The sequence below is a fragment of the Blennius ocellaris genome (genome assembly GCF_963422515.1).
Source record: "Blennius ocellaris genome assembly, chromosome: 12".
In the NCBI taxonomy this organism is placed as follows: Eukaryota; Metazoa; Chordata; class Actinopteri; order Blenniiformes; family Blenniidae; genus Blennius; species Blennius ocellaris.
This window is the reverse complement of record NC_137661.1, coordinates 21,820,129-21,845,083: the sequence shown is the minus strand read 5'-3', so window position 1 is coordinate 21,845,083 and position 24,955 is coordinate 21,820,129. Positions and strand designations below refer to the sequence as shown.

General features: G+C 40.4%; 1 protein-coding gene across 1 annotated transcript in view; it reads right to left on the bottom strand.

Moving 5' to 3' along the window:
- The window catches only part of lrp8 (low density lipoprotein receptor-related protein 8, apolipoprotein e receptor), a gene marked incomplete at both ends in the record, with an annotated part of 178,160 nt that overhangs the window by 27,086 nt on the left and 126,119 nt on the right, over positions 1–24,955 (bottom strand). The window contains 7 exons of the mRNA XM_080506196.1: positions 859–1,083; positions 5,031–5,202; positions 13,367–13,492; positions 14,324–14,443; positions 17,123–17,245; positions 19,048–19,170; positions 22,758–23,132. Coding sequence (XP_080362322.1) covers positions 859–1,083; positions 5,031–5,202; positions 13,367–13,492; positions 14,324–14,443; positions 17,123–17,245; positions 19,048–19,170; positions 22,758–23,132 — 1,264 coding nt within the window. The remainder of the gene's footprint in view (positions 1–858; positions 1,084–5,030; positions 5,203–13,366; positions 13,493–14,323; positions 14,444–17,122; positions 17,246–19,047; positions 19,171–22,757; positions 23,133–24,955) is intronic.

Genomic DNA, 24,955 nt, shown 5'->3' with positions numbered 1-24,955 from the left:
ACACACAAGGGAGATAGGAACTGTGTGAAAAAGAAGGTACTTAGAACAGGGACCACTTTGGAATGACTATGTGGGTCCGGGACAGCCCTTTGAAAGTTTTGGCTGCATTAGCATCCATTTGATGCCAGTCTATCTTTATGGGAGTGTGAAAATATTCCTTTGGGAACTTGAGACATCCAAGACAAAGAGAAAGAGGCAGAAATGGAAGCAGCACAGCTGATCTCCAAATAATTGTTAAACTGCTCAATCAAACAGATGGATTCAGTGCCGCCGTGCTTACTGACTTGAGATTTACTTTCCCTATATTCACTCTGAGTGTGCTAAAATTGACTTGAGTGTCCTGGTATTCTCTTTTTTTTATTTTCAGGGATCCATTTTCTTTTACTATATACTGACTGCTTATGCTGACTTTCAAAGAGGGGTTTTGAGACATTAAACTTTACAAGGTGAAGACCACTTTCAAATGCTTGGACACTGTTACATGTTTGAAAGTAACTTTGATTGCTGACAGCTGTTGCCAGTTGACGGCACATGCACGACCATTTGAAAGAAATAAGCAATGATACCAATGAATGTGTCTTCTTGCAGAAAATGTTTTGAGTGTGCATGTCTTTTAATGTTCTCACAACCTGACCAAGATTTATGTAATATAAACACGGATATGCTAGAGCTCTTTTGACCCTAAGTCGGATAAAGTTAGTATGAAAGATGGCTAGATTAATAACTTGCATGCTCTTTGAATCTCCCAAATACCATTGAATATGGGCTGATGTTTCTTCAAATACATATCATTGCATTATTTCCGTTAACACTATCCTGACTTCTCGGGCTAACTTGTAAAAACTACCTCTAACTCACCCTTGGTGTGGATCCACTGCGATAGCCCGTGGCTCGCTCAGTTCTGTGGTTATTAGCACTTTTCTCTTCTTCCCATCTCCTGTGGCGACAGAAATACTCTTGTTGCCCGAGTCAGTCCAGTAGATGTTCTTGTGGACCCAGTCGACAGCGAGGCCCTCCGGGGAGTGGAGTGAGTCGATGAGAGTGACCTGCTCCGAGGAGTCACTGGCCTTGTTGATGTAAGCACTGGTGAGTGGATGGAGGAGAAGATGTCAGACAGTATTCTGGAAAATGTGAAATATTCATGAAGAGACAGAAAAAGATTTCAAAAAGGTCATTTATCAAAGAATATGTCTTGAAACTTTTTGAATAGTTTAACTTCCATTGTTTTAAAAGCTAACATCACTTAACTATATGTGCTTTTTAGACCTGCTATTGAGATTATTCTATCACTTTTATATATTTAAAAAAAGCTGACAGCATCTATATATCCCTTAAAGGTGATCAGACAGCTTGGAAAACTGTTTTTTAAACATGCTGTTAACATACAGTAATCTTGCCCTTAGATTTCTCAAACAATTCAATAAACATGTCTCCTGACAACAGTGTAGCTACAACAATATAGATAATTTGTTTCTCTATTTTAATCAATTGTATTTTTTTTTTCATTTTTAAATGCTGTTATTTTTTTTACATTCCTTTTTTTCCCTATTGATTTGCTTTTGTTATCATCATGTAACTTGGCAATAAAAGACAATTACCCAATTTGACCTATATTGATAGCTCGCCTTGATGGCTATCAAGCTGTATAGAGTCTCATGAGGAGGTTAGAAATAGGGCAAATATACCCCAAACACACATGAAGAATGTAAAGGAAGGGTTTGATATCAGTTAGTATTGTGATAATATCTTTATTGTGATGATACTTCCAATGTGAAAAGTGGATACAACAACCTTATTATAGAATTATGATTATTACAATGTACTGAGTGTACATGATTCCATTCTTTGCCATGTATTTGCTGGAGGCTCAGTACGTCTGTTTGGATGTGAGGGGCACATAAACATGACACTTTTGTGTCAAAAAAACAAAACAAAAAACCCTCCCACCTAACAGCACCTCACAAGTAGAATGTGTATGTCTTCGCCCAACAGACCAAACAACAGTTTCTCTCTTCTTTTTTTTTATTTTTTTTACCACTCTTTCTGCTGTCACCTCCGGTTTTCTCAGTTTCAGTTTTTTTTGTCACGTTCGTGCTTCTCTTTTCACTTCCACCCAAAATTCCTTTACAGTAACAGACGTTGATCAGCGCTATCTGCACTACATGGGAGCTGTGAAGCAAGACAATACAAATCAACTGTGTTAACAAGCTGGCAAAGACAGTGTCCCAGTTAAACCCCGTAGTCACTTGTTAATAATGTGAACAGGAATGATAAAATAGACCGCACAATCTTAAGTGGTGAGCCAGTTGGAGCCAGGGCAGAGATGGAGATGGATGGGATTGGGACTCGGAAGCAGATTGTGTTGTTAATTGACTGTGTTACTGTTTGCCAGGCCAGACGTCCTCATCCTTCTTGTGGGGGGGGGGGGGGGGGGGGGGGTACTGTGGTACTGGGATAGATCATCTCAAACCTTTACTTTTCTTGAATTACAATATTCTACTAACACCTGTCTCTCACACAAGATACATAAATAGTTATAGATAATTAGTAAATGAGTAAAGCTTTGCTAACACCACATCCTTTGGCGGTGCCACACTGTTAAATACTATTTTAAAATGAGTGACATGTTCTCAATTACTATTTCAGCTTACTTAAAAAAAACAGTAGCAGTCTGACCTGAATAGCTGGTTCTTTACAACAACTAGCAAAGTAAAACTTTTTAATAACTCCACACTGCTCCCATCATCATCATATCATATTTGAAGTTGCAGGGTTAAAACGTTTCTTCTTTGACTATACGGCAATATTTAATTTGTAATTATTAGCTCTATTAAGCCATAATTTAAAAAAGACAATATCATTTAACACATTGTGACACATACTACACCTAACTATATTATTATATGACCATACTATTAGATGACTTTAACGCCTCGTTCAGTTAATAATCAGTACTTGGACTAAAACAAACAGGTTGGAGGAACTAATTGAGGCTACCAGCTACAGTGAGGAATAAGACAGAGACAGATGAAACAAAGACCACTGAGCAGATTGCATCTTTAATTGGCTGCACTATTGTCTGCAACAGACATCTCCATCATGAGGAGAAGTTAACAAGTCATCGACCCGTAGCATGCTAATCACTATGAATTAGCCTGGAAAACCACATCATCACGGTGAGCGTGATACAGGAGTCCATACTTTAAAAGCCTGGAGCCCTTTCCATTCCACAAAATGCACAAAAATGTGCTCACAGGAGAGGAAAACATCTGAGTAAGAGGGGTCGTTCAAATCACAAGGTTTAGGGAAACATGTTTCTTGCTGGAAAAGAATATAGGCTTATATAGATTAAATATAGGCAATATTACAGTGTTCTTCACACTTGTCATATTTAGTATAAGTCAAAGTCTTGAGTGATTTCTCTGTTAATGTGGCTCATTTGTGGAAGTGTGGATGCTGCCATCTGACCTCTGGAGAGCTGCAAACCAGTCCTTAACAATTTAAAACCATCTGCTCTCAAACAAACTCTGGTCTGCAACACTGACAAAACATAAAATTTCTGTTGTATTGTAGTTCTTGTAATTTTTTGTGTGAAATTGAAGAATTACCACTCCCGTTTTAATGCGCAAGAGCAAAAGCAGTAAAGAGTATTTAATCCCCCCCAAAAATGACAATCATATTTTGCCACACACACAGCATCATCTAGGTCTAGAAATGAACCAAGAAAAAACAATTTCTCTCAATTTGCAGGTGTCTGTCTGTGTTTAATTGCACTTTTAGTAAATCAGAGACTATAATTGGGAACCACTGGCTTACTGAATACACTTTTATTGGGAAGATACAAGATACACATCAATAAAAGCCCAAATTAAAGTGAACTGTGTAACTTTCCTGTTTCAAACCATTTAAAGTAACTGTGCATGTCTGAGTTTATTTCCAGCGCTGGAAAGAGATCTCATTTTGAAGACATCGTTCTGTAACATAACCTTGAATATGCTACCGTATGTGTGTGCGTGTGTAGATGAGTGATGGCGGTGATTATTGAGGCAGTGAAATTAGAACGAGCATATGGCTCAGCTGAGATGACAGAAAAGCCCCTCCCACTACCTGCCAGCCATCGGGGTGACACTGACACACGCACGCACGCACGCACGCACGCACGCACGCGCGCGCGCGCGCGCGCGCGCACGCACGCACGCACGCACGCACGCACGCACGCACACACACACACACACACACACACACACACACACACACACACACACACACACACACACACACACAACTTAATGATACTGTTGGGTTCACCCCGTGATGCGCGCTCCCTTGTGTGTGTGAAGGACAACCAGCTCCACCTCCAGGTGTGTCTGCCTCACTACCAAACGGCGTGACAGGTTGAAACAGAGGAGGTGAATAAAGGAGGAATATAAAAACAAGAACAGCTGAGGGACGTTTGAGGTTCGGGCTGCGCAGAGCACCTCTCCTGCTGGTTTTACACGCGCTTCATTTACCACTCAGCGTTTTGTAGCACGCCGTTATGCCACTACTTTTTGTGCAGCAAGAGGATCAAGTGCTTATATGCAAATACTACTGAAAAATATCCTTTGCACCGCCGGCATAATCCAGTCGATTAGGCATGCGAGAAAGAACCGTCACCAAAGTTTTATTTTTCTCTTTGCAACAGCAAGTCTCAGAGTTGTAGGGGCATTTGGAAGATAAGGAACCAACAATTCATTGTTGCTGCATCTGTGTGTGTGTGTGTGTGTGTGTGTGTGTGTGTGTGTGTGTGTGTCTTCTTGTCATATTGTCGTAGGGAAGTCAACCTTCCCATTTTGAGTCGAGATATTGATTTTAGGTTTTGGGTAAGTTAACAAGAGATGAATAAAAGTGAATTGAAGATAAGCATAAGGCTTTAAAACCCAACATGAATGTGCATATATGATACAGCCATGTGCAATTACACTATTAGGCACGGTTTGACAAACTAAATGTAAAGTACAGTATGTGTGCGTTTGTGTGTGTGTGTATACCTGTAAATTTTTTGATGAAACAGATCACACCAAAACATCTTGTTGGTGGACACGTCCACATCCAGGGCCACGGCGTTCTTCAGCGTGGGAACCACTTGTGTATATTCACTCTTCAGCAGGTCGATGCGACGGATTTCATGACGGTTGGTGAACATCAGATATGGACTCTTCCCTGAAGAACAAATCAGGACATTCGTATCACAATTGTGTACAAGAAGATTTTCTTCAATTACCTGCAATTTACTTCTGAGTATGGAAAAAAAGAGAACTGGTAAAAGGGGATCATTAATAACCCAAGGAGTGTTTTAAACCTGTTCTATTCCTATTTTGACCCTAGAAAGATGGTATTTATTGCATTTGGCCGATGAGGAAAAGGAAATATGCCATTTTCTGGTATTATGAAAGGGAATGCAACAAGATAATTCTTATTCTTGCAAATGATTCATACATTAAGCATGTCTTTCATATATGCTTTAAAAGAAACTTGCTTTTCTGTACCTCTGTTAATGTGCATTATGATAGAGAATAAGATCGACAAGGTCATGGTGATACTACAATGGCAGTGCGATTCGATGTAATTACAGGTGTTGTCCAAACAACAACACCTTGGAAATGTCAAAAGTATTGACTTAACGTATACAAAAACGACTTCTATCTAATGTGGAAACCACAAAATATAGCTTAACTTTATATTCTTTCAAACATTCATTGGCCATACAATAACCAGACAGCTCCTGTTCATGGATTTTTTTTTTTTTTTAGCCCAGGGAGCTAAAAAGAGTGGAGAGAAACCCCCCATCAGCAAACCTGAAGCCTCCAACTGATTCATCTCCCACCCTGCTGTGCTTTGTCTCCTGCCAAGCAGGAGTCTTTACTTAATGGTGGATTGTCAAATGTTCTTCACATAATAAAATATTATTGGTAACTGCTATTGGAATCAGTTGCATTTATACCACTTAGGTCCTCGCATCATGTATTTTTGATGATGTGAGCATTAATAAATCCTCCAACTGAACTTTGAAAAATGGCAACGTATTCTATTTACATACACATGTCAGCACGGCATTGTCTCGTCACTTAATTTTTCATACTGCAAAGTAACATGGAGCGCAAAGTCAACTTAAAAAGGGCATTTCTATTTAAAGAGCTTGGTTTTTGAATATATGCATGTGAATGAGTGTCCTGCTGCTGGATAAAACAGCAGAGCACGCCCTGCTTGTGAATAAAAACATCCTGCAAACACATCAGACCTGTTGTTTTTCTGTCTTAACTGTGTTTTGAGGTCTATGGCTGCACATGCTGAAATATTGTTTTTTCACCTTGTCTTCAGGACATCGAGTAGATGTAAACCAGAAATATTATTTATCACACTGCCATGTAACCATACCAAACAATTGGATTGTATTTCTAAATGTCCCCAGCTTAATAAAAAAAAAAAAAAGTTGTGACATTGTGTAAATTATGAAGAATGCATAGATTTGTAACACATTTTAAATCAAAGGTTTTACAAGGAACACGATAAATAACAACTGTGTAAACTGATTTTTTTCCCCCCAGCATTGTAGCAGTTTATATTCTTCATATGACTTCTTCTTTGCATGTCGGTGCCCTAACTCTCACTGATGGAAGACAACAATTTTAAGAACCCTTTCTGAACCCCTCCAGGTTTTTCCACAACAGAATCATTATTTTTGCACTGCCACCTGAGAGTTCGGGGATCACAAACAGAAACTACTTGTGCTTGTCCTCTGCCCTCAATAGAAGACATTCATGCCACTCACTGTCAGCAATTTTGTTCTTGAATGTGTCAATTACTTGTCCTTTCTGCGTAATAGACTTGTTACCATTACCTCTAAAAATCACACATGCTTTTAAAACTCAACTATTTTACTGACTGCTGCTAATCAGTCTAATCATTTAGGAGCTTATTACTGCTTTCAAGAAGTTAAAAAAGGTTAAAAGATAGGAAATATCAAACTTCACGTAAGAGGTCAACCTTGTTAAAATCAGCAAAAATTGTCACCAGTATTTTCACACATACAGAAATGGAAACTGTTAGCTAAATTCAACTGAACAAAGGTTAGTTTATTGCTGAGTGCATTAATAAGAAATCATATTTTCTCATGTAGATGCATAAATTGCCATATTGTGTGACATTAATTGACTTCTCTCTGAGCTCTGATTATGACCTTGTTCTGACATTTTTTTCCCCACCTGGAAGTAAGATAATACACATTTCACAGTCAAAGACTATAACATTCCCATTATTTGGTCCCTTACTTTTTTTTTTGGAGGTGAAATTTTACATTCCTATCTTGTTTTATTTTCTGGCTCTTATTTTCATTCTGAATTCTGAGAATTGAATATTTAACTATCATGTCATTCCTCACTCCCCATTGTCCAGGAAAGCAGAAGCAGCATTTAAACAAGAGACAATACTTCTCTCTCTCTCTCTCACACACACACACACACACACACACACACACACACACACACACACACACACACACACACACACACACACACACACACACACACACACACACACACACACACACACACACACACACACACACACACACACAACTATGCTTCGATGTGTTTGCTCGGCCCTGGTTTACTACGGGCTACTGCACAGGGAGAAAATATTAAATTTCTACTGCCGTTTGGATACAATCATTTTCCTCTGACTACAGGGTTTGTAACCATCAATTTCACCTGCTGAGAAAGAGAGATAGAGCGAGTGAAAGAACAGAGGGGGAACGGAGCGAGACAGAGACGGAGACAGGCTAATGTGATGGATGCAGGTACAGTCATTGAGAAATGAAGAGTAAGAGGATATAATTAACGTGGGAAGAGAGAAGGAAAAGACGTCAACTGATGAAGTGACGGGATGGGAGGAAAGTCAGATAAGCAGGGGAAGAGAGAGAGAGAGAGAGAGAGAGAGAGAGAGATCTGAACATAGAAAGAACAAGAGTTTAAGTACATTTTGAAGCGTGTATAAAATGCACTGAGATGGATTTAACTTCTTTTCCAGCAATCCCCCTGACTCACTTTTTTCAAGACAACATCTCTTATCCAACACCACTGTTGTCGGAGCAATGTGTCCCTCTCACGGCGGATAAAGCTGAGTCACTGTTTTCCTGACGCCACGGCACCAGAGATGCCATCAAAAAGAGCAGAATTGTCTCTGCGCACATAGATCCCACAGTGGCAACAGTCAGCTATCTTAACGAGAACATGGTCCCGGAGATACATTTTAATCTGTGCTGCCGGTTCAAGATTGCTGTGCCCCGTTAGCCAATTAAGATAAAGTTGTGAAATGATACACATGGGCTGGAGGACGGCATTAAGTCGTGCAGGAGCATTGATTTGATGCTGCACCAAAGCAGATGTTTACGTTATGAGAGTTGCGAGGCAGGAAGAAGAATCCAACACAGGGAACAGACAGAAAAGGTCAGCAATAATGGTGAGAAATCCTGGAGGCTGATAGGGACGCATAGCTGTACAAAGTGTGAATGGAGACACGCTAGAAGAGGGTAATGAGATGAATTCAAGGCTGGAAGATGGCAGGCACGTCTAGGTCAGCGGTGCTTGTTACGGCGTACTGACTAAGCTCTATAATGATGAACTAACGTGGCAGAGGAGAACAGAAATAAACTTTCTGTCAACAAACTGTCTCAAAAGTCATTCAACTTGTTAACATTCCTCATGCCATCAGTTATATAACACTTCATTATATCTGTGTTCTAAGGCCGAGGTCCTCGCGAAACTGTCACATTTTGTTCTTCTGCTCAAAGTGTTGGAAAATGTGCAGCTTCGCTGTAAAGACCTAACCCATTAAAGGCTTAACAGATCATCGAACGTATAAAGATCTGAATATAGATGACACATCTGAGCTTGAATCTGCATGACGGATAACATTACCAATTATCCTGTGCACTGACAGGATACAGTGTCTGGAGCCCGACTATTTAAAGCCGAAAAGTGCAAAAGAAACTTTGGAGACGAATTCTGACAGCACTCCACAACATTTCGGGTCCCATGGCAAAATCTTTTGACAATGAGGGAAATCTGACCACTGCTTTAAACCCGTTTTGAGCAGCGTGTGCTCAAACTGTCAAGCGTGGCACAAACTGCTCTCGGCAGCGTGGTTAAGCCTGCAGTAGTCTGGAGATGAGGGAGAGGACACAAGAAACAAGAGAAAGGAGAAGAAGAAAAGAAAAAGACAGCAACGCTTTGGTTCAGAAGTAAACTTCCTCTTCATTGCAGAGTCCTGCTTTTATCAACCGGTAAGACTGTATACCTGCATTGTCTTCCCACCGCCCTGCCACATCGCATTCATCCATACCTTCACTTCTGTCTGCAATTCTTTTGCTTCACTGTCTTATGAGGCATATATATAAGTCATGAAATTCAGATGAGCAAATTGACTGACTTTATACACTCTATACGTTTCATGTCGCATTATGGTTCTCTCCAGGAAAGGCTTCCTCTTCCTGTGATCATCAAGTCAGGGGGTGATAATACATGTTGGTGAGAGCAGATTAAAGAGATAGTCATGTGGGGAACTTTTTCAGCCCCAAAATGCAATCGCCTCTCGACAAATGCATTCAACTTTCAGATAAAGTATTAATACCTGTTATGTGATATGAAGTAACGGTTTTACATGCGACCAGGTCAAAAGGGAAATTTGTGGTACAACTCCAACAGAGTGCCAAATCAAATTCCTAATTTGTCCTCGGCTTACAGTGACATAGAAATTGTCTGGAAACAAACATCAGAAATGTAACGCACAAGACATTAGCGTGTGTTTATCCCCGGTGGGACGCCTACCTGTTGACTCAGACACTAAATGTCCAAATGTTGCTCAAACAGGTGCAATCAAGTGTTTTGTGTTACTGTTTGTGTAGAACTCATAGCAGGCTTTGATATTGTAAGTAGGGCATTTAGGTATCCAGATGTGGCTGAATGAAGGGAAGCTAACTAAAATGGTTGTGGCTTTCTGTTGTATAGCAAACACAACAAACATCACTACTGAGGTACAAGGTGCCGAGCATTAGCTCATAACTGATAGGCAAGGTGCAATTTCTGTCAGTAGGACTTTTGGTGGGTAAAACTAATATGTTATTATATCTTCAGGCTTTATGACAAATTAGTGTAATAAAAGAAACAAGCAAAATAAAATGCAACGCCAACATAAATGTTTCACCTCTAATCACCATCTCTCAACAAATGCAAATAAAGCTGCTATAGATAACAATATTTTTAGTTCTTATAATAAAGGAAATCAAGCATCCACCCAAAGTTTTGTATTAATTGTGGGATTTTCACAATCAATGTGTAAGAAGTGACTCTGCTTCAATTGCATTTTAAAGACCATTAATTAATGTGTTTTGTTTGGTTTGCTGATGATTTAGCTTTAATTAACACAGCTTGTGTAATAAATGTTTTTATTTTTGTTATTTAAATTTGGGGATTGATTCATATTATGTTTGTTTTTCTTTCTTAATTAAACATATTATTTTAATATTTGGCATTTAATAGGATGAGATTTTCTGTAGAAGCTTCTATAGAATTTTTATTTATTTATTCAACCTCACCTATACAGTGGGCTTCTGTGCAGTTTATGTGGATATAAACTTCTATAAAAGAATCACTATGTACAGACGATTAATTTTATCGTGCCCCCTGTAGAAATGACCTAAGCATGAAGGGGGATTTGGAGACCAAAGAGGGGATATAATGCTCCAACCACCCTGACTGCAGGTACTGCTGTGATGGGACAAGTTGGGGTGTAACGCTAATGCCAATAGCATATAGCTACTATTAATATAGCTAATTTCAAGATCAAATATTATCCTTGCTGGTTGTGAGAAATCCTTATATTGCGTTACATTCGTCTTCAGAATGTGGAATTCCAATTTTTTGGGGGGGAGTTGAGGAGCAGAACATGTAAAATACTAGCAGATTGAGTTCAGACTCCAAACTGAGATTTCTATATGGCTACACACCGTGTCACCTGCAACTATAATCAGTGTTTCAATGTTTGTTTTAGCGCTCATATTATTTTTTCAATATAATCAAATATAACTTTTTATGTGTTATGTTTCTAACCAACTGTCATCATAGATCCTGAAACTTGTTTGAAACTGAAATTTGTTTGCTGACTTGTAATGTTTTGGTCAATTAAGATGCTACAGCTTGTTTAATTTTCTAAGGAAGCTGTGTCATTCTGAGTTACGAGTCTAAAGAGAATTGATATGCAGCATTAGTTCGAGCCAATCCTTGCTAGAAAACTGAGATGGGAGGTTTTAGGGAGGTGTTTCCAACAAATACATAATGACGGCTATGAACGAGAACTGAGAGAAAAAAGCAGTGATAGAATAAATTCTCATCGGTATGTTCTGTACAAAAACAAACTGATTAAATCTATCTGTCTTTGTCTTGTACACACATCTAATAATAGCTGGAGCTGATGGCATCACACTGGAAAAGTGCAAATACAAAAAACAATGAATGCAATTAGTGTAGAGGAACCTGTTACTTTTTTTTCCCCTTCAGCTGACTTAATGGACGCCTCCATGTCGTAACAAATGTACGCACTCATACATACAAAACTACAAGCTTAGAGGAAGGAGTGCATTATAAATCCAACTTGGGAGTTTACCCTTAATTAGCATTGCTGGTTGCATATTACTCTGAAATTAATCTGCAGAGCCAGAAACCACAGGCGAGGATTAAATTGAAATAGGTTTACTTTACATCAGAGACAACACGGAGGACAGACTTCAGTCAGACTTCAATAACTGTTTCCACAATTATCCAGCCAAGCTTTATATGGCATTACTGGGAATATATGAAGGCTGAATTTCAATATGTAGGGATGATATGGGCACTTGGCACATGTCACATCTCATCACAGTATGTGACTTACCCCCTGACCAGTCAGACGACTCCTCAAAAATAACTTGATGCGAGTTTGTGTGAGCAGATTCTGAAGTCTATCTATATGCTTATTTCCGTGGGAACGTAAGAGAGAGTGATTCGGTGCGCATGCATGTGTCTAGGAATGAGTTTATAGGCAAACGCAGCTTCATTAAATCTACATTACCTCAGCTTCACAAAGCAGGCATCTATTTATTTGCTTCCCCGAATAAACCAGCCTTAACATAAACAATAACACTTGCATACTGCTGCCTCTTCTCCTTCCAGTCTCTTTTGGCATGCCATATTATGTGCTATAACGAACACTGCAGATACATCTATGCACTCCACTAATGAGCAGAGAGATATTCATACAATCCAGTCATCTATTTCTTTCTTTTTTCTGTTCTCGCTGCCTATCCTCCCCACTAATAAACACTTTGGCCTCTGACAGGGACTGTTTGCTCTGGCTAACAGTAATAAAGGTCCACACAGAGAGACACGAAGCAATCAATGGCAGTTTTTATGCCACTTAGCTGAGGAGTGAGGGTGTGTTGTCTGCTTTACGTGCTCTCATTACCAGACCAGTTCACCCAATAATGACTTAACCTCAGACCATGATTACTAATAAGACTCTTTTCTCTCTGTTCTCGCTCTTTTCCCGCTACCAAAGTTAATTCGCTGTGTAAGTAAATCAGCTCAAGTACCCATTCTTGCATGTATATACACCCTATAGGGATTTGGCATTAACATGAGGTTATGCTTTCATGTATGTAAACTGCTCGATTGAAGAGAAATCACTGGCTATCATTTTGACTACTGTATTGGTCTTCTCAGTAGGAGCAGCTCATTACTGTGGCCGATACAGATGGACTTATAGATCACGATTGATTGACAGGTCTGTGTGCAGCAAAGAAGATACAGTATATTCTCATTTTCATTTCAGGATTCTTCCGTCACAATTGTGCCTTTTGAACTTTGGTCGGCAAGATTATATTTTCATTCATACCACTGCTGGTAGTGTTTATCCTGGCCAACAAGGGGTACAGACCCCGGCTGTGTCCCTTAGCGAGCGGGTAGGTAACCCCCCCCCCCCCCCCCACCCTAACAACCTACTTCGCTTGGCACTCCAGGGAACCAAAGAGGCAGCTGCCTGCAAACTTTTCATTAGTGAGGACCGCAGAAAAAGATGGCAAATATTTATCTTTGCACAGATTGCTGTGGAGGACCTGCATACAAAGCAAGCCTCCCTTTTCACTGGGTCCCAATGTGTTAGTGTCAGATGTGACTTGGTAGTTAGGAGTGCTGGAGAGTAATTTGGTGGGTATAAAGGAGAGGGTCTCGATGTGCGGTTCCCTAAAAGCGAGTGTGTGTTTGTGTCTAGAGCATGCATGTAAGAAATGGCTTACCAACGGCTTTGCAGGCCTTAGACGTCGGGTCCATCTCGTAGCCTTCGTAGCACTCGCACTTGTAATCACCTTTGTAGTTGATGCAGATTTGACTGCAGGCATCTGGGTTCTCACATTCGTCTATGTCTGCAGGGGAAAACGGGGCACAGAGACACAAAGATCAAAACAAAAGTACACAAAGTCATTTCTGTTTGAAGATAGAGGAGTCATAGAGTGCATTTAAAGTTGATGACAATCTTTCTCGAGACAACCTTCACTTCAAAGAGAGATTCTGACTTTTGAAAAGTAATTTCTGGGGGATTTAAATGTGTCTGACTTGAAGCTACAATGCCAAGGCTTAAATCTTTTGTATTGATCTTGTATATCGAGCATGCTATAGTGTTGGTTTCATGTGTATAACAAATAATTTTTCATGTCAATTTAAAAAGCAACAACAGCATTAGTCTGCCTCAAGGAAAACAAGGGAATCTGATGGAAGAAAATGTTTCTGTTTTGCAAGAAAGGATTTCATCTCCATGAATACCTAATTTCACTTGTTTTTCATTTCTTAACCAGACCGAGATAATGTAATTGCTAATAAAATCCCTAGGTTTATGTACTCAAACACCTTCATTCGCATAAAATATGAATTTAACAGGACTATAAATTAAAATGTAAAACATAGCCTTGCTTCATAGCCATGAAAACAATTATCTTCATGTCTCTCATGGAGCTCAGATAAGCAGAAATGTCTAAATTAACTTTCACTGGTTGATGTGGTCCTCTGCTTTAAAGAAGTCATTTTGTACTGAATTAAGTTTAATGGATTTTTTTTTTTGTCAATGCATGCTCTATTTCAAGGAAATTGCTCTCAACAGGAAGAAGTAACATAAATGTCAATTGGCTGCGACACACTCAAAGATTTCCATTATCACATTATTGTTTTGTTGTAAAACTTGCTTATTTTTGTCCGTTTACCTCCACAAGTCTTTTTGTCCAGGAGTTTGTACCCAGAGGGGCAGTCGCACTCATATCCAATCCTCCGGTCTCTGCAGATGTGGGAGCAGCCACCATTGTTGTCTGTGCACTCATTCAGGCCTGGAAAGAAAGAAAGAAAGAAAGAAAGAAAGAAAGAAAGAGAGAGGGGGGGGAAGAAAAGAGGTGTTGGATTAACTGGGTGAGACACAGAGCAAGACTCAGACAGAAAGACAAGAATCACCCGAAGAGGGTGAAAGGGCCATAAGATAATTGTGTCTGGTCAAGTGTGCATCAAGGTTTTAAGCTAAGACAGTGAGCCAAAAAGCTGCGGGTGAAAAAAAAGAAGGGACAGAGCAGTGTGCATGCTTAGAGTACATAGCAAAACCCACATGGAACTGATCCATCTCTCAAAAGGGGGTTTGACCTGCACCAGGTGCTCCTCCACCGTAATACCCATTGTTACATAAGCACATGCTCCACTCATCTCATTCTCCCTCTTTTCCTCCATGTATTTTTGCTCTGAGCAGAACAGATTGGACTCCCTCTCTGTCATCCTTCCCTTCCTTTTTGTATCTCTTTCTGCGCCTCCATTTATCCCTTTGTCTTTGAACCACCCTCCAGGGAGTAGAGAGGGATCGCTGCAGAAAGCTAAAGCTGGTACTTCATTACCGGTTTACATTAAAGATTTAAGCTTCAGGGCTACAGGTACCGCTGTGAAACAAGAGACACCGGGAGAGAGGAAAAGAGAGTGACAGCAAGAATAGAAATGGAGAGGGACTTGACAGAGAGTGGGACAGTGGAAGAGGGTATTAACGACTGACAGATGAGCATGAGATTCGACTGGAATTAGAGTTGTAGTTTCAAGTGGAGCAATTGTGTTTTTTAAATGGATGTTTTACCAACACATCACTTAAGTACCAGCCTTAAACTCAATACTGTGAGAACTTATTTAGTCTGCTACACCCAATTGAGACTAACAGTTAAGAAATAAACTCCAGGCACAAAGTATGCAGGCACTCTTGTTTTGACTGTCAAATTGGAGTGTGTGTATAGTAGTCTCGGCATAACTCATTAGGATGAGTGTCTCTTTTTGTTTTTTATTCATTCTGTTTGTTTTTCTTGTTTCTTTTATATTTTCAGAAATAAATGAATGAATAAATGTTTTACTCCATCATCCATCCATTTCTGTGTGGAGTTTGCATGTTCTCTCTACGCGTGTGGGTTTCTTCCTCTGGTTTCCTCCCACAGTCCATAAACATGTCTGTGAGGTCAACTGGTGAGTCTAAATTGATTTTTTTTTTTAAAACAAGAAAAGCCCTGCTTGTCTTTGTTTTGACACTGTGATGGTCTGTTGTACTCTGCCAAAGTCTCACTGTGTTAAATTTTAGATGTATGATATCAGAAAAACTTGATTCATCCCAAGGGAAACTTAAAAATACACATAGAGCATGCAGTGCAACAGGAATGGCTGCAGCTCTCACGTTTGCTATTTCTATTCATGTGTATATTCAGTCTACATACTTCTAACGAAAAAAAGAAAAAAAGGCTTTCCAAAATGTTTTCATTGCTTTTAGTGGTACCACATTAATGGTTATCTGCAAGTCCACTCTCACTTACGGTCATAAACCAAAATAATAAAATTGTGGATTAATGTGGCATAACTTAACATTTGAGTGTCTGGCCTTACTTTTTGTGGCAGAGTGAGAAGCATAGCCGTCCAGAAGCAACTGAAAGTAGAGACGCTACTCCTATGGACTGAGAAGACGAGTTGAGGTGGCTTTGGCGTCTAACTGGAGCGCCCCACAGTCACATGTATAGTGATACATGCATCTGGAGCAGGAAAACGAGACCTGGTAAGATCTTCCTGAATGAGTGGAAGGAGTTTGCAGGGGGGGACATCAACGTCCTTGCTTCCCTACTTTCCTCAAGGCTGCTACTATCCCGCAAGGGCAAAGCGGAAGAAGATATGGATGGATGAATAATGGCAGCACTCTGTTTTCATTATGACACAGTTGAGGTGAAGAACTGCCTTCAAATGTGCAAAATATCATGTTTAACTTTAATGACATGGCCGCAGGTCAAGCTCATTACAGCATATATTCTTGAGCTTCAAGATCAGAGCTATCTGAAAGAGCAGCACGTTCACATGCAGGTTTTCTTTTTTCTTTTTTTAAACCACATGGCTGGTGTGAGATCCTTTCGCTTCAGAACAAAGCCACAGATGAAGATCAGCTTGTTTGAATGACCTCAGAGCTCTTGGACTTTTTCATACAGTGGAGTAACATCCCACTGATACAACACAAGTTCAGTCGTGATTGCAGGAGCTTAATTAACTTGGGAGAATGTATTACCAGGTATGGTTTTCTGAGCTGCCTCAGTCTGTTTGTAGATGGACTGCCTTGGTTGTGATGTGAGATGTGTGACTGAAGCTCACTAAGTGGTAATTATCTATGGTGTGTGGATAATCTCTGCGGCTCCTTATGGGTAACATATTCCGGGCACGTTTCCGTGGCTAAGATCGCACTAGAGGGCAGAGTCGCTTGGCTCTTTGATCATAACAAGGCGGTTGAGAAATGTCCTGATTTACCCTGCCTTGATCAAATAAATCTCCTTTTACCAAGAAGGACGGCCACCCACGTTTGAACAACTTTATGATGCCTGGAATTGAGTGTGTGCATCGGTGCTGTTACATTAGCGCATATGTGCAGACACGTATATCTGAGGTAGTGAAGGAACTAATGAGCAGCCTGGGTACATGTGGGTTTGTGTGTGCAGAAAGAAGGAAAGGTATCCTCTTACCACACTCCTTTGTGGGTTCATCAGACCAATCTTTGCAGTCTTTCACGTTGTCGCACACCTTGCTGCTGTCGATGCACTCCCCGTTCTTACAGCGGAACTTTTTGGGACCATCGCACTTTGTTACTACGGCAAAAAACATATTTTCAGTGTGTACATATGTTGTATTTAAGCTGGGTGAAAATTAAAAACAAAAAAAACCCCATTCCTTACTCAATCATGTCTGTACTGCTTCACACAGCTTGAGTCAAAAAGAGCAGAGCACTTATTCGCTTATGGGACTTATCTAAAGCCCTGATACAACAACTTTGGCTGTAAGCACAAGCAATCGTTAAGAATGACTGTGGATCTGGTGTGAATAAGGGGTTATTTGCTCATTTGCCACAATCTGTAAGAGCCTCCCCAGGAGAAAATAACAAGCTTTGTTTATACTGTGAATTAACATTACATGCTTGGATTGGCAATCTGCAAGCCTACAATGAAGTGTAAAGTAATATGAACATACATTAAAGATGCAATACAAGTTTTATTGGTTGATTGTGAAGCAGATTTCTGTGGAGTCTAAACATAGCACAGACCAAATGGTTCTAAAGCTGCGGTTCGGCTACGGCAAAGTGACGCGGTCACACCAAAGAATGTACGGTTAAAATATAGGCAGGGTTGTGAATGAGTACCGATGTTGTGTCACACACCAACGTTTCAATAAACCCAGTTAACAAAACAGCCAGTGAGCGCAAAGTGGTGTATGTAAACAACAATGGGAGGGTTTACGGCTGATGAAATATTGATGGTAAGTCCGAAAACCTGTCCTGCCCCGTGACGCCCCAGCACAGAAAGTGCAGTGGGACCGAGGCTTAAATGGACCAGTGATATGATGTGACAGGCTTCAGAAGCACTGCAACTTTACAGTGCTTTGTAATTGATGTGCAGATTGGATGCATCCCTGCTGCAGTTTTTAAGTCTACATACACAGGCTGTCTGTCATTCTTAGTTGGAAAAAAATGTCACATTATTGTGGATGTTATGTTGTAAAATATAAATCACTACAGCTGTCAAGCATGGGTTTTGTTGACATCTGTTAGTCTGATGTCACTGTGTGAAGCAAATCACACCAGAGTGCTAACCCCCCCCCCCCCCCCCCCCAACTGGGCAAGACCAAGGAACAGCAGCATGAGCGTGAGCACTGCCTTAGTGACAGATGTGCCCCAAAGAGATACTGGCTGCATAAAAAATGCATGCATGGCTTGGTTTGAACTACTCCAGAGCCATGGGCAGTAGCGCTCCCTTGAAAGAGATCCCAGTTTCCCTGAAACCACTGAAAATGTGAATATGGTAAAAGAAGATGAAACAGTTTAGCAGATGCAATATCCAGTACCTGGTAATGCGTAAAGCAATGTGATTTATGTGCTCTTTATCTGTGCTGCCATATGCTGCAAATAGTTACAGTTAGTGAAATTATCAGCATTGCTTCTTTTCAGAAGTAAATCACACTTTCAATACACTGGAGACTGAATTGGGGTGGAGTCGGGGTGAGATTTAAGCCAGAAACACAGTGAATCTACTCTACTATTCTGACATTGCAGTATCTTTTAATAGTCCCACCACTCCATAGCCTCTCTTTCCTCTTTGGAAATATTCTGATTAAAATTTCTCAGGGGAGGAATGAACCAGGGCAGCCATCTGTGCTGCTATCTGAGAATCCAGTTTGAAAGTGTTAAAACTTGTAATTGGACAACCTCTTATTTGGGGAAGGGAATCTAATGACTTAAAAAGCATAAATCTTATGGCTTACAAACAAAGTTTGTTATTTAGATTTTGAAGCTCAATTGCAATATTTGAACGCGACACCACCTTGAGACAAATGTTCCCATCTTCCTCTGCTCAAGTTCTCTGGTCGTTTGTTATTTATGTGCATATTTGACACTTACCGTTGACACAGCCGGCTTCATCACTGTAGTCTGGACAGTCGTGGACTTTATTACACTGTTTGGTTCCGTGAATACAGGAGCCGTCGCCACACTGGAACTCATCGGGTCGGCACGTAAACAAGGCTAAAGGAAAAAAAAAACAAAGGTACTGTGGATACAAGTTACTGTTACATAAATTGAGAGGTCAATAATGAAGCTGTCAGGAAGGATGTTGGCGTTCAGAGGAAATGAGGCGTTCCTCCTTCAGGAAACAGCAGTTTGTTCAAATAGTAACAGAGCTGTTCTTCAATTGAAAGAACAACTTCAAATTAAAAAAAATTCTAGATTCAAAGCTAACTGTGACTACTGTTTAGTAATTGTAATCAGCAATGTTTAATAATCTTGATCAGCTCTTATTGTGTTTCAAAAGTAGTTTTGTTTCAGCAACATTATCTTTTCTAACACATTCAGCGTGTGGCTGCTCTTTTGTATAAAATCATACAAAGCTTGAAGCTCATTAAGCAAGTATCATAAATCAAAAACAGCCCAATCGTTTCCTCCTAGATTCTGCCCACAAAGACACATTTATCTGTTTTGCATCTAGTCAGCTGGGAGTGCATCGCAATCCAACAGTCATCAGTCACACATAACTCTGACTTTTCATAAAAAATGCCACATCCAAGAAGAAAACTGGGAAGATATTCACACAATGTTTGAAGAAAACTCCTATTCAGTACCTGCTGTTTATGTGCAGGGTGTGTGTGTATAGAGATTTGTTTGCTATAATGGCAGAGGGCAGGTTTATTTAACTCATTCGTCTTCTTAACTGGCTGTTTAATTATGCATGTGTTGTGTTTTGGAGTGGCTCTGCCAAGGGAATGGAGGCAAGACATGATCAATGACTGGAGCCAACAAAAAAAAAAAAAGTGTGGTACACAATTACTGTATCAGGAAATGTGGCATAAACCACAAGCCAGCACACAAGTGGGCTTGTGGACACTGTTGGGACTCATGCACTGGCCCAAGCTAAAGGCAAACCGGCAGCCAGGTGTGGACATTTACATAAACAGAAAGGGAAGCAGTGTTAGACGTCAATGTTCAGGAAAAAGAAATATGAAAGCATTAAAGTAAAACATGAATACAAAAATCTGCTAAGGGTGCAAGAAATAATCCTGTACCATCACAAAATGTGGTGATTCTTACAGCCAGATGATTTGGATATGAGCACAGATAATTATGATAAATCCCCTGGATGAAAAGTAATAATAAGGGATTGCCGTCTGCAGATATGTTGGCAGGAGAGAAAAGAGAAAGCCAACTTGAGAAAACGGTTTGACCATTTCTCATTTACATTAACCTCCTGTCACCGTTTGCGCAGTCACTTGTCTCAGCGTGTCCACGAAATAACACAAGATTATTGAGACGGATGTTTTAAATGAGATGGGAGATAATGAGAAGGGGAAGGGTCTGTGGGAATGAGCAAAGCCTGACAGGATGGAGGAGGAGGAGAGAACAAACTGCTTATACAGTATGCAATGATCCTCACATTTCTCATTTACATCGAAATGTTGCACCTCCCCAAGCTGTGCTTCTCCATCTCATTTACATTACACAGGGATCTAAAACCATTACATCTTGTTTTACACTGAACTACGAACGCCCACTTTTGTTCACACTGTGATGAGTCTGCACAACAGGCTCAGTCATATACATAAAGTTCATCGATTTACACACGCAAGCATACAAGCGTGCAAGCACAGTCACACACAGATATGTCAATATTTTAAGCTTGAAAACAGCTCATATCGATGACTTATCGGGCTTGTGATACTGTATCTGGAATGCAATGAGTATCACCTTGAAGACATGAAGGATTTTATAAAGTACTATCATCCTGGGTGAGCATTTGTCTATGCCTTGCAGTATGTGCTTTGAATTTACACCTTCAAGTACAGAACAAACCCTTCATTACAGTGTGATGGGTTCAGCCTCAGCCTGTGAATATGCTTGACAATTTGCATTTTTGTGACAGTAAAAGTAGATATAATCTCCATGCATGTGTTTGTCAGAGTGTGTGTACGAGTCCCATTAAGGCGCGCGCGTGTGTGTGTGTGTGTGTGTGTGTGTGTGTGTGTGTGTGTGTGTGTGTGTGTGTGTGTGTGTGTGTGTGTGTGTGTGTGTGTGTGTGTGTGTGTGTGTGTGTATGTGTGTGTGTGTGTGACGGCAGCAGCAGCAGCAGCCCAGTAAGCTGGTATCATGCCTTATGCGTGAGGCTGCTGTCATCTCACTGAGTGGTGTGTGGGAGTGTGAAGTGGAGACCAGATGGGGGTCTCGCTTGATGAAGGACCTTCACCTCCCACACTCGCACACGCACGCACACACACTCCCAAAATGCATGGAATTAAACGAGCGATTCGCCTTCTACTTGTTGGGATCACATGGCTGCAAAGCACCGTGCACATGAATCATCAAGATAAAGTTAGTATTGATCTTTCGTCAGTCGTTTGGTGTTTGTCACTTAGTAGTTTAAAACGCACGCACGTCATAAATACACTCTTACATCCTCACCTGCCTGCAATAAAGACACTTTAATATTGCCTGCTGTCAAAGCCACTGCCACATTTGTTGGCCACGAAGAAAATCTCAGTCTAATATTTTGGCAAAAGGTTGTGTGAAAGATTAGGGTTAGGGTTGAGTTAAGATCTGGTTTTCGTTGGTTAAAGGCTTCTTGTTTCCATAAGAGAGCAAAGTGACCACACATTATGGGCACATATATGTTTGCAAAGGCAGGTACACCATTTGTTGCCGAGTATTAATAAGACAATTTAAAAAGGATATTGCAGACAAGTTATAAACCCATAATGGCCTGCTTTCTTTCATTGTTAGGTTGTACATTTTACAAATTACAAACTAGCTTGTGTATTTTTTGATGACAAGTTAGTCACTTAGCTGAATGCATGGCTGGCTTTAAAGGTGGATTATCTTATGAATATAATATCAATTCTAGAAACTCTAGGGGCTGGCACTTCATTTACCTACTTATCAGAGAACAACTAGTTAATTTTATATTTTTTTGTGGTCATTACCAAATTGATTTTCACAGTAAGGATGCATGAGTCAACTAAGTGATAACTTCATGAGTCTGAAATCAAGCTGAAAAAAAAGGTCACCCGAGATGGAGGCCGAAGAGGAAGAGGAGTACATTTAGTAATGGACATTTAGAAAAATAATTCATTGGTTATAGCATATTATTTAGAGAGTTCCAGTGTTTTGTCATATCTGATTAAATGTCAGTCGTGTTTTTGGTTTAAAACTGTAGAAATCTTCTGAATTTGTCATTTAACATGACATTATCTGCTATTATATTACTACTGCAAATGCACTATTTTCCATTCCATTTAAGGCACTCGTCATTATCCTTGTCCTGACACCTGGATGAATGTCTCCTGATTGAAAATACAGTCTGCAATAGAATAATTTACCAGTGGCTCTGTTTGTTTTAATAAAGGGGTATTTCAACAATGTGACTCTTTTATCACTTTTATTGGGTCTTCTAATCGCTTTGAACAACAGGTTGGCTTTATTGCACAGGGGAAATAGTCCGTCATGCTGTGGCAGTGCACGCAATTGTTAGAAGGATACATTTTGTCTATTTTGGACGCCCATTGAGCTTATTTACACATTAATTTATCATCAGTCAAGGTGCGATAAAACATCCAAAAATTACTTACGACAGTTTGATTCATCGGATTTATCCTTGCAGTCTGCGTCTCCGTCGCACTTCCAGTTCATGTGGACACACTCTCCGCTCCCGCACTGGAACTCGCCCACAGGGCAGCGGGGTTTTTGGGGCTCCGTTCTTCGGCTACAGCGCTCCATGGACTCGTCCGACTTGTCCTTGCAGTCTGCATCGCCGTCACAGCTCCACAGGGCCGGGATGCACTCCGAGTCATTGCAGCGGAACTCGTGCTGGCCGCAGGTGGGAGATGAGCACTTCTCCTCATCGCTGGCGTCGCCACAGTCGTCGTCGCCATCGCATACAAAGATCGAGGCCACACACTTCCCATTACGGCACTGGAATTCTTTAGAGGGGCAGGCCTTCGCGTCTGCGGCAGAAAAAAGAGAGGTAGAAAAAAAGATTCAAGAGAATGTTTTAGATTAAAATAAAATCAGTGTATCTACAATCCATTCATCTACCTTCATTCCCAGCTTCTTACACACTGAATTAGCTGGGATAAGCTCCCAGCTAATAGAAACTGGGGAAGCTGCCTAAGGAAAAAGACATTGTACAGTCATCGATTAACCAAACGTGTTTAAGGATTGACGGAGGAAACACTGGTGAAAAAACTCACACAGGCACAGGTTGAACACAAAATGACCACGTCAGGAAGAGGAAGCAATGCACACCATTACATTGCGTAATAATCTACATATTAACTCCGTCCTTGAATACTTTCAATTTGCACAAGTCTTTAAATGAGAAAACGTCTTTCACCAATAACTCCAATTGATAAAAGTCAAGTGAGCCGGTTCATCGTGCATATATTTGAGTGCAGTCAGCTCAGCAGCAGTGTATGTGGGAGTGGATTAGAGAACATGTGAGTGAGAGGACAGATATAGTTAACTTATCACTGCATTTATTCAAACTCCTTCAGGGGCCACTGTTATGTTTTGGCTCTCTGGAGGGGAACCAAACACAGTGTTGCTTTCAAAAATTTTTGAGCTAACAAGCAGAGGGCATTTCCTCATCTTCCTACGTCGCTCTTGAGCCTTTGGTGTCTGACAAGAGCAGAAAAAAAGAAAGAGTTTGATCTAAAGTCAAACTGGTGGCTGTGCACCGTGCCGAGCAGATGCTTTTAGAGCACACATTCCTTAAAAGTCTGACAGAATAAAGTGCAGGAACAGAGGGGCAGATACACAGCAGCTGCGAACGAGCCGTGGATAAATAAGCCTTAAAAACAGCTAAACCTGCCTCCTGAGAGAAGCATATATTAGGAATTATTAAATACAAGTAAACAGTCTCTGCGCAAAAGTGAAACCCCTTAGCCTGAATGCAAGCATTATTGCTCAAAGAAGATAAACATAACTCTGACCACATTTAGTGCAAGGTCGAGAGCATGTGTGTAGCAGACGTCTGGTGTATGAATAATGAGCAAAGTTGGGGCAGAGCTGCAGGTGCATACTGCAGTGCAGAACCCCCCACCAGGAGCCCTGGGTGTGTTTGACATGTGTGCGTGAATGTTTGCACAGCGATACCTATAAAAAATTAATATTCATGTCCACGTTCGTTTTTCATTCAATCAAAAGTTGGGACAGAAATTATAACAAAAAAAGGTTGAGGGTTATATATTTTTTTTTATTTTAATGTATTTTTGGTTGAGGTTATGTGTTGGTACTGACAATCCCTGAAGTGACATCCAATACTATCCAGTTTGGACGAATCAATTTTAGTCATGTCTTCAAAAAACACACTTGTCCTTTGAAGCACCGCTTCTCTCTGGGCAGCCAACATAACTGTTTCATTCTCTCTCTCTCTCTCTCTCTCTCTCTCTCTCTCTCTCTCTCGCTTACCTTCCCACACAGAGCGCCAAAGGGACTCATTATGATAATAGGCTATTGGATTCCCTGCTAGCTATTACTGCTAGCATGCTAATCACCCCCACTCAGATCTAAGTAATTTAATTAACATGAGCACATAAACAACATCAGCACCATCCCCGTGGAAATTCAGGTGGTTAGGGGGTCGTCTGAGGTGTTCGTGCAAACAAACACTCAGGAAAATTTTCTAAACTTCCTGTACAAGCAGGAAGATAGAGTTTTGCTTATATAACAATATAAACACACTTATATTCATCCTGGAGGTGATAGCATGTTGAAAGTCAGACATATTGCCTTTTTAAATTCTTTGAGAAGGTTTCTTTGGTGAAGC